A 15,294-nucleotide genomic window follows, 5' to 3' on the forward strand; every position below is an offset into this window, starting at 1 on the left:
AAAGAGTTGCAAATATGATGAAACAATTGATTCAGTGGTTTATTAATAGAAAAGAGGCATTAATTAAAAGTTTACTTGTACACGATTGACAACTCCCTTTTGAAGTTATTAATTTTTTTTTTTATTAGAATGGAGTAGAAACTCCTTTTTCTGGTAGTCGAGTACACCAAAAATATACATATTGCTTATGTTTAAAATAAATTATAAATTTTTACTTACACTTTGGCAAACATAAAAACTGCCATGAAACGTTTAATGAACAATCAATATTGCAAGCCGTGTTACACGTTTAAATTCATTTATTTCACATTATTCAACCTCGAAGTCAGACGCAAAATGTTTCTACATATTTGGTTAGCGAACGGTTTTAATCCAGAGACAACACTGACTCAAAGGAATTTCCGTTTCTTGGTAGATATTTCGCACCAACGAGATAGTTCAATGGACTTCCAAAAGTTCTCCGATCATCCGATAAATAGATAGGTTGCAAATTGAGAACGAAAGGCCTCGCAGAATCTAAAAAGTTTGAGATAGAAATGTTCAACGAGTAATAATATCAAATTTTAATATCAAGGATTATTCAATTAACATAGAAGTCATAAATAATTACACGTATATACAGTGTAATTAGCGTTCGATCGTGGAATAGAAGAGCAAGGGGGATGTCACAGAATTTTATTAATAAAGTACATTTCTTAGTTGCAAATAAAAGTATTACTGACCTGAAGACAAGTCTCCGATTATCGATCGTTGTCCAATACCATTTAGCGTCACTTCCTAAATAAGGTCAACATTTTTTAGAATAATTCATTTCATTCTAAGTGAAAACGAACAAACGTGAATGAAGATACGACAAAAGTTATGGATAAAATATTTTTATAATGCAACATGCACTCGAATGCATTCTACAGATTTCTTGTGTTGTGATTCGTGCAATATTGATTGATGCATTAGCGTACTATTGTCTCGGTTAATCTCTTTTATAGTTCAGTATTGTTTCTAATCAACGATTGTAGTATATAGTTTTTTTCATGCAATTTAATATTTTTCTTTTACACAAATTTTGCAAACTAAGTATAATTTATAGAAGCATAGGTAAATCTATAAAAAAAGGGTTTCCTTTGCAACAAGTCATGCAATGGTATTACTAATTCACTGATTCGATTGATAAAAATCATCTTGTGTCCGGTGTATGCAATTGGCATAAATATTGTCATATTTTCGAAGAATCAGAAAGCAGAAACAGTAAAAAGAATGAACGATGCAACAAGCTTTGCGATTACACTGGTACCTCTAGATATCGTACTGGGCTTTCGTGTCATCGTGTTCGGATCTGTTGCTTAATGATTCAACACTCCCCTCAACACTTATCCTAGATGAATTTTCCGGCTGAAAGTATCATATTTTCGATTACGTTCCTCGCATTCCAAGCCCTTGAATTTTTCAACTATTTCACTAACTGATCTTTAAGAAAAAGATGTTTCGTCACAGTCCTGTGTAAACATCTTAGGTCTACTGGGTAACTGATTTTTTACAGTCGGTTAAATGGATCGATTGATTGGTTAAAATTGTCTCTGTGCGGATACTATTACAGGAAAATTGATTTTCGAGGGTCCCAAGATTTTTATGCAGTACTGTACGTGCAGGAGTGTGTTCTATGGGTTTTCGAGGAGTGAGATGTCACAACGTTTCAGAATGGTTTCATTAAGGATGTTTTATTCGTCGTTCGTATAACATAATCAATATTGCATATTTTATATAATATAAAAAAAATGAGGAACATACATACAAAGCCGACAGAGATAAATAACAAATGCATGATAATGAGAATGAACAACACTGGCAGCTGTATCATGACGCAGCCAAGTATTAATGGACATATCCAATTAATTTGAACACATTTAGCTTTTTTGGTAAAATCGAATCTGTCCTTGAATTGAGAGTTATGCTCTGCATTTGCATCAAAAGTTTGTCATTGAAACATGTCTTCGTACTTAATTTAACTAAATTTCATGCGTTTGAGATCTTCAAAGAGTAGCCTTGCTACCCCTTCGAGTAGGTCTTTGAATTTCAAGGACAGAGACCTATCTGTTTAAGGGATAATTTCTCGATGTTCTCCTTACCGATTTCACCAGATCTTTGTCATCGATATGTTCCGTTTTTGATTGATTTCTCTCCTCCTCGCCTGGATTCTGTTCAGGATTCTGCTTTGGATCGTCTTCCTCCTCTTCCTCTTCGTCTTCTTCGCCCGCCTCTTCCTCCTCGCATTCTTCCAGTTCCGGTTCTTCCTGCAGATCCTCCATCGACTGTAAAAAAATGATCCCATACGTTAATTCTCGATTCGTATTTAATATCATTCGTTTCTTTCATTCGAACAATCACAATTTTCTTTTTATTATTTTAATGCTTCAAATATTGCCAATTAAAAGTCATGCAATATTTCGAACTCTCATTTCCATAATTTCTAAAATTAATCTATCAACAGAAAAATACCCATTTCCATATTAACTACCTAGATTATTGTTTTTTCGTGCATCCAAAATTCTATTAAATCCATTAACAAAATTTGAGATAGTCAGTTTTGAATCTTTTGTGTAACTGGGTCTTTTTATTTCGATATTTTTTAAAGCATTCCAAAGCGAGCCTGCAAAGTGGACGTTCAATCACGATTGAATTTATTACACGACTGTATCTGTTTTAGATAGAAAAAAGGATTGCGATAACGTGAAAGTTGTTTGAAACGAAAATCCACTTCACAAGTCGCTTAGAACTTAATAAGTAATTTTTATAAAAAAAAGAAAAAATCTTTACGAATGGATTTGGTTTCGGAGGTTTAGTGATGATGCCTGTATTTACCCCTAGGAGCTCCTTCTTCTCTGGTTCTTCATCTGCTGCAAGACACAGAAAAAATTTTACTCGGTAATCCACTTCCCATCGAACGATCGTCGCCATAACTTTCACCAAGTCCATCGTTTTCCCCCCACTAATCGTCGCGTCAATTTAAACTTCGAAACAAACTAAACCTACCTTTAATGTGAACCCTTTTATCGTTAACTATGTCTTTCGACTCCGCGTTGGCCAGCGGTTTATACTCTTTCGCCGCAGGCTTCACGTGGGTGCCGTTCGGTCTCTTCTCGTCCTCGATCATGTTCTTAAAGCCCACCGTTTTCACACCCCCGGCCAATGGGTCGCTGTACTGCTGCGACTGCCACCTCTGAGAGCTAGGCGATGGCACTGTCTGCGCCCCAGTCACCCCAGCCGCTCGTCTTCGACGGCGATCTTTTCGTGCACTTCGCCAAACCTCGTAGATACAACCGATCACCGCTGTCACGAACACGCAGCACAACGCGATGAAGATGTAAGTACCAGCACCTTGTTCCTCCTGCGTCGCGTCGGAGTACTGCGACTTGTACAGTATCCTCTCCGGTGGGTCCTCCACCCAAGCTTTGTCGCGACCCTTCGCAGAAAGTTCTTAGATAGTTTCCTCGGTGCACAACGAAGTTGATCTGTTTTTATGCATAGCAGAGTTTAAAAGTAGAGATCAATTGAAATGAAATTTCTTACCACGCTATCGTTTCGGGGTGGATCCAAGCCACGTGGCTGCGCGTGGAAGACCGCGCACTGCGCGCTCCTGACGCCAGCAGGTATCGTCGCGCGTACAGTTTCGCTGCCCTGTTTCGTAAAGAGCATATATTCCTCGAGTGGCTTCATGCCAGGTCCCCCGTTGATCGATACCACGACGTCTACAAGAAGAGGGTATCCGGTCATTTCGTATTCGCAATGTGGCTGACGATCGTTTTGTCTAACATAAGAAAGACAGTATTCTATTAGAACCACTGTGTTCGACCCTGGATCGGTTGCCGACGAATTCGTTTCGATCGACAGACTGTGTTTTTGTTTTTTGCTTTTTTTTTTGCAATGGGGTGATTTAACGTTGCACTCACTGCTGAGACAGCCGGTGTATCCTTTGTACGCGCTGAATCGTGAGTCTGTCGTGTTCAGACCGCCCAGCTGGATCTCTGTCACACCGGGACTCTCGTCCTCGTCGTCGCCCAGGTTCAACACTGGGATTGGCAACAGTTGCACGGGCTCGCGATCGATCTACAAGCGGGAAAGGGATCGTCAATCGTCTCGACGTTTCAAGGGACACTTTGAAGCATTGGAATTGGTACATGGCCGTTAAACGATTAGGGTGGCAATAGGGTGAGCGTACCAAAAGCGTGGCCGTATTGTTATCCCGGACATAGTAAACGCTGTGTCGAGCTCCATTCAGAAAATTCCTGTCGTTCAAGCGCACGCCGTAAGCGGAACCCTCCCTGTCTTCTTCGAAGATAAGCTGACCCTCTGACGTAAGAGCAACCAGCAAGTAGTAGCTTCTTCTGGAAAAAAATGCTTTCGAAAGACATCCTGGACTGAAGGATATTTCCAAATCGTGACCACTAATGGAATAGATTAGAAATACGATGGGATCATAGAGAACTTACTTGTTTTCTGTCTGCAATAGGAGCAGGGCAGTGGTGCGTTGTCGAAGCTCGTTAGTCGAGAATGCCAGTTGAACTTTTACCTGGGTCACTTCGCCAACTAGATCGAACTCTCGTTGAAGAACGCTCTCGCCACTGAAGTCTGCTCCCTTTTCTAACAGAGAACATACGATTTTCACGTTTGAATATCTAGTGAAGATTTGCAAAATGAAAAATATCTCACCGTCAGCGCAGTGTTCTCCGAAATAGGACGTCAGTTCGCAGTTGCACGAGGATTCCTGTCTTCCGAAATCCTCCGTGCAGATGCCTAGATTCTTGCAAGGCATCGCGTCGCACTTCATCTGACAATTAGGCAGCACTCCTTTGCTGCCCTCGTGATTGGCCTCGTTCGCGAGATTAGGCAAATCGACCTGATACATCCCGATCATTAAACCACGAAGACAACCAACGTAGCCCTTCGTCTGGGTGTCGTCCTTGCCCACCCTCAGCAGATCGTCCGGATCGAAGCCCCCTAGATTCACCTATGTAAGATTGCTGATCATTGCGTACATTCGATTCAACTCGAAAGTCGTAAATCTCACCTGGAAGTAACTAGTTGGCGGCGCTGGTGGTCTCTGCGGTGCTAACACCTCTTTCTCAGGATTTATCCACGGCTTATTCGAGTACGTGTCCAGTAACACCGGTGTGGCGTTCAGGGTTTTGTTGTACTCGTTCACGTGTAGCGTCGTCGACTTCTCGTTTCGAATTATTGCGATTTGAACCGAAATTCCGGTGTTCACGCCTGGAAAATGTTTCGTCGTTTTAATTTTTTATCCCCACTAACTCATATTCCATCGAATTACCTGGATACTCCACAGTGATGTTCTTGATTTCATTGCCAGCGTTGAACAGATACACGATGCTGGTTCCATTGAAGATGTAGAGATGAGCGAAGTTGTTCAAATGATCGTTCGCGTATAGAATCAAAGAGTGTGTGTCATAGGTCCTCAGATTAATTAAGACATTTTGCAATAGGATGCTCTTGAGTAGCAATGTTTCTTCGTCCTCTTGGTCCGTGCCAAAGTAGTTCTTCTTCAAGAATGCACCCTGGGAGGTGAACGTCAAGGCCTTGTTGTTTATATCTAAACAATTCAAATCGATGGGAAAGGTTAGTTAAATTGAAATTTCGTGGTAGGCGATGTTATGTAGAAGCTTACTCCTCTCGCAATATGTGCCAAGGTGAGCCCATCTGTTCTCGCAGACGCACTTGAACTTGCTCCACAGTTCTACGCATCTGGCGCCGTTCTGGCACTTGTTCGGTTGACAGGAGGGCTTGCAATCCTTTATAATCTCAGACAGGTGAACAGACATGTAGCTGTGAATGTCCAGGATCTCGCCGTTTACGACCAGACCGCGAAAACAGCCGATCAGTCCTTGGCGAACCGAAGAAGTCCTTAAGTGCTCCCTAAGGGGGTTGTAATTATACGTTGCGTCACTTTGAATGGATTATTAGAGAATTAAATGTTAAAAATGCTCACGCAGTAGCTCCACCGATAAACATGGAACCCTCGAAGGGTCCAAACTCCTCTTCAGGTAGCAGATCGACCATTTGGAAGTCGGTGTTTATCATGAATCTGACGTGGTAGTCGTTGTAATCGATCCAGATCTTCTGCCACTCGCCATTGTTTAATTTTCTCCTGCTTTTTACCTCGAGTTCTCTTATGGTACCAGTGTTGAGGGTGAAGTTAAACGTCAATCGATAATCTGACGTCAGAGCGACCATGAAGGATGGATAATTGCTTCTGATGGGTGGTTGGTAGAGGAGAATAGCTTTCTCTCCGGTTGTTCGAAAGCTAAACGCTATGTCTCCTTTTCTCCAACCTGGTACTTCGATGTACGATTGAGAGGTGGTGAAAGTGACTACGTATTTCTGTGTATCTGAAAAATGATTGAACTTTCTTATTCCCAAGGTAGCTTTTTTCGATTAAGTATTTCTTCTAGCAGTTTAAAGAAATAATTTTTCGTTTATAATTTCGATTAATTGATCAAATTATCGTCGATTACTTGTTTCGACACATTCTAATGGTCCCAAGGTAATTCGTCCTTGCGCATCTTCCTCGAGATCCCTTTGTTGCAAGAACACCATTCCCGTGATACCTAAAGAGTCAGGAGTCTCGTAATGTCCTTCGTCGGATAGCCATTTCCCGGCGTTTCCGGCAGAAACATCACAGTTGCAGCTTAGGCTCGGGTCGACGCACGTTCTGTTCACTGAATTCGCACACAAATTCCACATCGAGTAAATAATTTTTGGGACATATACTTTAGTTTCTATACTAAGTTTCAATTGTTACGATACACTATAGTATAATGTAGCATGCGGATTTCAATACTCACTTCCACAGGGACACGATCCTCTGTTCACGTTCCCTATATAATCCACAGTAGTTCCCTTTGAGCTAAGAAACCACGTAGCACTGTGCAGTTCTAAGGGCGCCTTGTAGCAATCGTACTTGACGTATTGACTGCAGTACAATGAATGCGAGATCAACTCCTGCAGCATTTCCCCGGTGAATTGTCTGTACTTAATATTGAAAGAGAAATCGGACTCCGCTATCGATCTGACGTCGACTTGCGACGGCAAATTGTGCTCCACGATTGTCTTCGTCGAATCCTCGATAGACTGGAACTCGCATTTCACTAGGGCTGGCGGAAATCTTCCATTTCCGTCGATGTCGATTTTGTAGACATCGTCTTGGGTGTAGCCTAGTAGCGCCAGTTCTTCGCAAGTCTTCCTGTATTGCGCTGGAGAATTTATTCCTGTCATTCTTCAACATTTCTCATTCGTAAAATGTAACATATAAGTTTTGTAAAGTCAAATTCCCTCCTTTTTGGGATAGGGAAGTTAGCTCACCAAAATGGCAATTTTTGCCAATGTAGCCAGTGTCGGTGCAATCACAGGTGATCCTGTCCTCTTTCACCGAACATTTACCCCCGTGCTCGCAAGTGTTTGGTCTGGTGCAAGGGTCCACGAACTGGCAATTGTCCAGGGCCACCTCTCCGATCACTCTCTCGGTGTTGACCACGTATCTGGGCTCTATCCTCTCGTCGTTCACCCGTATTTCACGCATACACCCAACCAGACCTGATACAAAACACGTTTCGTTCACCTGCCATCCTAATCGCATCGGTTCGTGAACTCACCTGCGTTGCTTTTGCCACTTCCGATGATAACTTTGTCGCCCAACTCGAACGTTATGGGGAACAGTTTGCTCTGTTTGTTCCTGTAATCCACGATGATGCTCAGTTTCCCTTTGGTGTAATTCAATTCGACCGCGTGCCAGGACGTGTTGTAGGGCGGAAATTTCACGGCTGTCGAGACCGTCACGTTCTCTGGTAGCACGGGGATCAGTTGGAAACGAATCTCGTCGTTCATAAGACGAAGCTGGAAACGCAGAGTTACAAATTTTCTTCTACGTTTCGTTTCGAATTACTTTGTGCATGGTTCTATCTCGTGTTCTGTTAGATTCTGTTTAATTATGCGTTTTAATACGATCTAATTGAAACTCTTAATTTTCTTGTGGCACTAGAAGTGTTATTCATATTGCAGAAAGTAACGAATGGAAATATAACTTTTTGCTCCTACTTTTAATAATTCCACAGAGGCGTGAGAATAGCGGTGTTATTAAATGTTTCGTAAGAATTCTGAATTTTTTCATTACGATTTCTTAATTAAAAGTTAAGTGTCTAGCTTATTCGTTCTTGCTTTCTCTCCTTTAACTTACCTCCCAGTATCCAGGGCCGTGATTACTTTTTACGTCCCCCGACGCGACCACAGCAACGGGCTTGGAGCTTTTGAAGTCGAAGTTCAATATAAGAGTGTCGGTTCGAGCAATGGGCCACCAAATGTGGCTGCCCGCGAATGGATACGTTATTGGAATCACATCGACGTCCGCCTCGTAGTACTCCGGCTCTAGCACCCCGATGTAGTGCACCATGGGGTTGGAACGTTTCAGTTCATAAATAATAGACTTGTCGTTGAAGAATACGTACTTCAGCGAGCCTGAAAGCGATTTAATCGGCTTAGCTGTTAATTGAGTGAATTTTAATTTCACACAAGTTTATACGCATCAAAAAATCAAGCCATCGAAGAAGAACGAGAGGTTGGAATTTTATTGAGAAGAATTTTAGATGTTTAAACTTATTGCATAGAGAGGAGAGTGAGGTAGAGACAGATTTGTACCTGCGAAATTATTGTGCGAAAGAAGACCTTTCTTCTTGTGCAACTCAGGACCGCCTCCAATGTAGATCTCCGGGTCGATGATCATATTATAGTTCTCTCCTGGAATTTCGAGCACCTTAATTTCATCGTCCAAGCTGACAAAGACCAGAGATCCATTGTGGAAGATCGTCAGGTTGTTCCAATGGTTCGAAGTGATGTAATCGCCGAGCACCGTGGCGATCTTCGAGTTGTGTCCGAAATCTAGCTCGACGTGCACCGATCCGTTCACTATCGAGGCTGACACGTAGTGAGGAGTCCCGTCGATTTCACCAGACGCGTAAAATAGAGCTGAATCGTCCCACTTTGTCTTTGTGAAGAATATCGTCGCGCGATATTAGCAAACAAATGCACCGTATACAGATGATGAATAGCAGTCAACTGATCTATTAAATACCTTGAATGCAAGACTTATCCTGTTGACAGAGGAGTGAACTCTGTCTTTCCAATCGTAGACGCGAAACGAGACGTAGGAAGAACCTCTTAACGTTAAGATTGTGGCCGCTGAAACAGCAATTTGTCGGCTTATGTAAGAACCCAATTCAATCTAATTTTTATACAGAGCGTTCTCTTATTCCTGAGAAAAATTGACGAAGATAAAATAGGAGAATCGAGGATAATAAAATTACATCGGAGGCTTCGTCTTAAAGAAGAGTATTAAAACATCGTGTTGGTTCACTTACTGTATACGTCACAGCGTTCTCCTTCGTACTTGGTCCCGAAGCAGTCGCAAGTTAAACTGTTGTAATGATTCACGCACTGGCTCGCGATGAAACAGAGATTCTCTCGTGTTCTACATCTGAAATTCACCCATCGTACAAATTAATCGATGCAACAATCAGAACAGGGTTGTTCTAAAGGAATTTTAAAGTGTGCCTCACTTGTCTATACAACCCTCTTTAACGTTCTCGTGTTTTGTGGCGATCAGAGGCTGGATGGGCAACAGATCGCTGGCTGATTTACCAGAACTGAGAACCATGTCCCGTATACAGCCAACGAACGATTCTATTATGTACTTCACGCCGTGCAATCGTTCCTCGGAACTCAACCCTAACGAAACATAATTTTTAAAGACTCGATAGTCCATTTCGCACTCGTTCGCACATTTCCACGTAGAATTTTTAAATATTGCTTTCCATTACCACCAATAAGAACGACAGACGCGAGTTCTTCGGACACTCCGTAGTTGACCACGTGCTCCAAAACTTCGAGGGTGGTCTCCTCCTGCTTGTCGTCCACCCTCGCGATCAGTTTCGCCCCGTGGACGTCGATCCTGACCAGAACGCTGTGCCACTCGTCTCTGTTCAATCCTTCGCCCACAGTCAGGCTGGTCGATCGTTTGCCAAACACGTGGACCACTTTCAGCTGGCCTTTCTCCACGATCACGTACAGAGCATACGGATCCAGGCCCTCCGGCCGATCCTTCACGCTATGGTAGACCAACAGACCGTGGGGTAGTTTCGTACGGAATTTGAACGATATCTCGCGGCACAGTCTGAAAATTGGAAAGGATATCAAATGGATAACGCCGGGGACGGAGGATTTATAATGGAAGGAGTAACGTGGAAATATATCGAGATCATAATTATTGGTCAGATTATAAGTTAGACTCACCGAAGTTGAAACGGTTTTATGCCGCTACCGTCCAGTTGAATGAACGTATTGCTTTGCGCGAACATGAACGTTTTCTCGTAGCCAGATTCCATGAATGTTAGTTCCTATCGAGAAATTATTCAAGTAAACTCTCGAAGTCTACTTTACGCAATGTAGGTTCGTTTTCATCGAATTGAAAATATACATCGTGTATCATATGTTAATTTGGGGAATCAATTCACCTTTCCTCTTTTGTACTTTGGGACCGGCGGTTTCGTCGGCTCTGGCGGCGTGAACGTTGGTCTCGGAGTGATGGCGGTGGTAGAAGGCAGTGTGTTCGTAGTCGCAGTGCTCGTCACAAATACGCTTCCCTTTGTGACCAAATAAGGTGGTAACGTGTCTAAAAAAAAGTCCATAAAATACCTTAGGCGATCGTCAGCCAACGACTCGTGCCTACTCTCGTAGAAAATGTCATTCAGAAATATCAGTGGATCGCGGAACAATTTAATTCTTACGTTCAGGACCACCCACGCAATAATGAAGACACTCAGCCTCGGAGTTGAAACGATTCTCGTTCCCCAAACAGCCGCCATAGGGAAAAGTCCTGCACTTTCCTTCAGTCTTGTTGAACGTCCACTTGTGGACGTACTGTTTGCAGGGACCAGGTTCGGTTCTCACGAGACACCTGTCAGGGAATGTCTTCTTCGTTGTAGTAAACGAGTCCACGTCGTCGGATAGATCGATTTCCGATGAATCGGTCAGGTTCGCTGAAATGATCGCGTGAACGTTCGTCCAGACGAGGATCCTCAAGATCCATTTCTTGTGGTCGGTCATCGTTGTTCCCTTGCTGAAAAATCGAGCAATGTTCTTCCGATGTTTCTTGTCTTGCTTACAAAATCACTACTTTCGCAGAATTTTATTAGTCAAATTGAATTGTTGAAAAAGAGGTTGAAGAATCCGAACAGTTGTGATTCATCCATTACTAGGTAATCATTTTTGTGTAACGTTAAAAGACGTTTCGTTTACTCTTAATTGGACTGTCGAAAGAATTGCAGAAATTTCAATTTTGATGTGTCGTAAAAATAATGATAAAAATTGTATCTTTCTCTATCCATCGATTAGTACAGAGCTCTAATATCGAATTGAATCACTACTCACACACCTACGATTCCACTTGCACGAAAACTTTAAAAACTGAATCACACCGGACACACTCTAAACCGTCCTCAGCCACGTTCCACGATTTCCCGCGATCCGGAGCATCCCATCAGCGACGTTGGACATTTTTCGAAAATCTCGCATCTACGATCCTCCTCGAGGGAACCGAGAACCAAATCGCTGCCGAATTTCTCACATATTATCCCTCCCACATACGCGTCCCGTTAATTTCGTCGAGTCCCTTTAACCGGTGGCTTCCCATGGAACAAGAACGAACCGTGGTACGAGCCGCTCGACGCGGAATAAAAGGAAAAAATGCCGGAACGCGCGGCTCCGGACGGGATACGGTGGCCGGATCTCACGTGCTCTGCCCGGTCTGCGAACAGTTTTCTGCGTCCAAACATCGAGGACGCACGAATCTGCGTACCTTGGTGTACCGTGGTCCAAACGAGATCGCGACTAGCCAGAGGACAGGATGTGACGTCAGAAGGCCCCCGGCAAGCACGACGGCGGCTGCTAGTCAATTGTCTTCTTTCGCACTGACACAACGATATAATCTGATCCCACACGAACGACACGCGTGTGCACAAGCCGCCACGGCACCGCGCGTCACGCTCTCGGCCACGATAACCGTCTGCAGCAGCACTCCTTCGCGCTCGCTACCGTTCACCACCTTCTTCCCTCCGCGGCCTCGGCGACCCCTTACGCTGCCACCTTCCTAGGCATCGCTCGACGCGACCGATGACGGCGATGGCCTCGAGATGATTCCTCGTGTCACTTGAGGGAAGTTTTTCAATTGTGATCGCTATCGATTCGGGGACGTTGCTTCGGAATTATTGGGGCTGGACGCAGAGTACTCTTCTTTAGAGCAAGAATTTGTGATGTTTGTATTGTGTGAGTGAAGTTTTGTTGTATCGATGTGGAGTAACACTTTGATGAGTGACTGTGATAATTTGGTAGCATTCAAATGTTTGCAAAGTATGAATCAGATAGCTCCAGCCCCAATAAAAATCGTGGGTTCCTAATTGGATTAAGTTTTGACCGACTTGAATGACTCAAGAGCACTGTCAGATATTAAAATTCAATTATAATAACGTATTCATCTATAAATATATATAACAATTATTTGTTCGTATAATTTATTCGAATAATTTAAAGAGAATTTATTCAAAAGAGAGTCGGTCCATTCGAGGCTCTCAGGGCATTCAAGGAATTTTAAGTTGAAAGTGTGCAGATCGAACCTTGACGAGACTAGGCAGCCCGAAAGCTCGCAAGAAAACGAATCGAATGTCCATCACTGTCCATCGTCGCCCCCGTCATCGCCGCCACCTCTTCCTATTCTTCTTCCTTCTCCTATCTGTTATCCCACCATCTCCTCTTGGCGCTCCTGCTGCCGCTTGTACCAACTAGACACTAATTTATTAATACCACTCCGACTGCCACTCTTTCTTACTCATCACGGTTTATTGACTTTCATTGCGATCCCGTCACCACCGACACGTTTTCGCCTAACCATCTCTACCTTTAACCCGTCCCGTTCTTACTTTTACATTTCGCCGATTGGATCGTCGTAACTCGGACACGTTACGACTAGGTTAAATCGCGATTTGTCAAATTTTTTCGCCAGCATCGATGAGAATAAGGAACGCCAGATCACGCGTTGACATGGTTTACTCGAACGATTCGCTGAATGCACAATGAGATACACGGTTCCTGTCTTTTTTTATCGTTTTTACGTCGCAGTGGTATGTTTTGAGCGAAATCACAGCAGACACGCTCTTATTTTGAGGCAGCTAGGTAGCAAGCTCTTCACGGGCACTCCTGTTGCCACCGGAAAATCGATATATCGAGCAAATCCGGCGAGTGGGTCATTGTAGTGTTGGCAGGTTTTAAAGGGAAGGCTGAACGAAAAAGAAAGGAGAGCTTCTGCTCTCCATTTACGTAACGAGCAATCGAATTTCCTATTCTTGCCCCTTTCTATACCTCTTAATTAATTAACGCCAGAACAATCGAGATTCTGTTTGATTGCGAATAAAGTATTCAGTAAAAATTTACCTAAACTCAACTAAAATAGCTAAAGTACACGCAAGCTTACATTAACTTTCGCTCGCTTCGAAAAAAACTTGGTTACTCGAGAATAAAAGCTTGCAAAATTAAATTAGATGAGCAAAAGTGTTCTCTCTTAGTTGGATATCTTCAATTAAAAGTTACATGTTCTTCCGTGCAGAGGAAAAATTAATTTTAAATTCGTACAGGTGTGAAACGTTATTAGATTACAGTCTCTAGCTTCTACAAACGTGGAATGAAATTTTTAATATGATTGTATATTTTTCATTTGTCCGGCTGTAGTTTCCAATTATGTTCGTACACTCAGAAGGCAGTGGATTATTCATTAACTTTTGCCGTAAAAACAGTATAAAGCCGGCTCAAGAAATATTCCAAGTTCATCCCTCAAAGTTTCAACCCTTTGATTGCTCAACAAAAATTGTTAAAAACACTTTCCTAACAATACAAATTAATTACTTCATCTAATAATATACATTCTTTCTCAATATTTCAATTACTTTTTATCTCGCTCTTTGAAGTTACTCCGTTTGCACGATGCAGACTATGAATTAAACGTTTTTTCTTTATGACGCATCGTTTAGACGCTCAAAGGGTTACAGGAACAGTCGTGCCAAGGTAGAAATGAAATTCTACGTCAACTAAGAGCGGCTAATGTATCCGGGTCACGAAACAGCAACCGGTGAATCTCGATTCTCGGAATGAAAAGCGATTCGTCGCTCACGAATACGTCTCCACGCGCGGGAGCGATTTTATTTAAGACCAGAGGCTGGTTACACGGCCGGAAATCACGTAGGGCGCGCTGCATCGATCTTATCCTTTGAAGGGAGACGGATTCAATTTGCATAAAGGAAGTTTATCTCCTACGAGCCGAACGTTGCCCGCGCATATCAATGGAAATAGAATGGATTAGTCGTAACCCTCCGGGATGAATCAGCCTGGTGTAACTATTGTCTACGATTCGTACGCGCTACTTCCTCTTCGTGTACGGGAATTTTGATACGACGATTACCGCTCGATATGCATCTGCAGCGTAACCAACAAGTTGGTAGGAGTTTCGAGCCAAGCGTGCAAGAAATTTACGCGACTCTGGTAATTCGTTGTGCACACAGTGAATTAACGCTAGTGGTTAAAGTAGTAATTAAAACGTAGCAATTTGTATCGAAGATAATGTTTTCGAGAATCTATAAATTTTTGTTCATATACCTCGCAGAAAAGTATGGAAAATATTTGAAGCTGGATTTTAGTTATATGTTTATCATATTTTTTATAAAATTATAAGTATAAATCGAAGAGGGAAACGCATCTGCGAGCAACGAAGTTGATTCGTTTTCAGAGTCAGCCTGCTCCATTAACCGAATTGAATCTTTAAAGACGATCGTGTAATTAGTGCGATTAATAATCCCCGTGCACCGAGTCGTTTCGTTCCGAGTACGTCATCCTTTAAAAATGTTTCCGTTTTTTGTTTAATCAATCTTTTCTTCTTTTCGAATCGAATGTAGCGTTAAAAACGATCACGGATAATTGCTCGCGCGAATCAACGGCACTCTTCTTTTTAATAGCTCTTTGATTCGTTAATAAAGAGGATCGAATGCGAAATGGAGTTGCGTAGGTTCAGTGGTATAAAAAAAAGGTGTTAAAAGTTCGCAGTTGAGAGGAATATTTATCCTGGCTATTTTTGCGTTAATACTTTAACTCGTCTTTGCATTCCTATTTCGCATATGACAATTGATTCTATTCTAA

At 42.5% G+C, this 15,294-nt stretch overlaps 1 protein-coding gene across 11 annotated transcripts; it reads right to left on the minus strand.

Moving 5' to 3' along the window:
- Positions 1–340: 340 nt before the first annotated feature.
- Positions 341–12,993, minus strand: Axo (axotactin). 11 transcript variants are annotated; one of them, XM_076905403.1, is made up of 30 exons: positions 12,729–12,992; positions 11,915–12,264; positions 10,845–11,176; positions 10,572–10,729; positions 10,351–10,454; positions 9,879–10,231; positions 9,618–9,786; positions 9,420–9,535; positions 9,134–9,240; positions 8,701–9,046; positions 8,243–8,520; positions 7,662–7,902; positions 7,372–7,602; positions 6,855–7,262; positions 6,525–6,728; positions 5,999–6,398; positions 5,678–5,925; positions 5,324–5,602; positions 5,063–5,262; positions 4,705–5,002; positions 4,485–4,635; positions 4,214–4,379; positions 3,945–4,101; positions 3,565–3,743; positions 3,028–3,457; positions 2,812–2,891; positions 2,124–2,306; positions 1,307–1,389; positions 723–777; positions 423–516 (listed from the first exon to the last, which is right to left on the minus strand). In XM_076905403.1, the coding sequence occupies exons 3-29, from the start codon at positions 11,161–11,163 to the stop codon at positions 771–773; spliced, it is 5,895 nt and encodes a 1,964-aa protein (XP_076761518.1). In that variant the 5' UTR covers positions 11,164–11,176; positions 11,915–12,264; positions 12,729–12,992; the 3' UTR covers positions 423–516; positions 723–770. The 11 variants fall into 11 exon arrangements, 10 of the variants coding, with proteins under 10 accessions (XP_076761516.1, XP_076761513.1, XP_076761514.1 ...); XR_013102561.1 differs by having other exon boundaries at positions 437–516; positions 1,292–1,389; positions 12,729–12,991; XM_076905401.1 differs by lacking the exon at positions 1,307–1,389 and having other exon boundaries at positions 341–516; positions 2,857–2,888; positions 12,729–12,993.
- Positions 12,994–15,294: the final 2,301 nt, after the last annotated feature.

Source organism: Xylocopa sonorina, chromosome 12 (assembly GCF_050948175.1).
Source record: "Xylocopa sonorina isolate GNS202 chromosome 12, iyXylSono1_principal, whole genome shotgun sequence".
NCBI classification, from domain to species: Eukaryota; Metazoa; Arthropoda; class Insecta; order Hymenoptera; family Apidae; genus Xylocopa; species Xylocopa sonorina.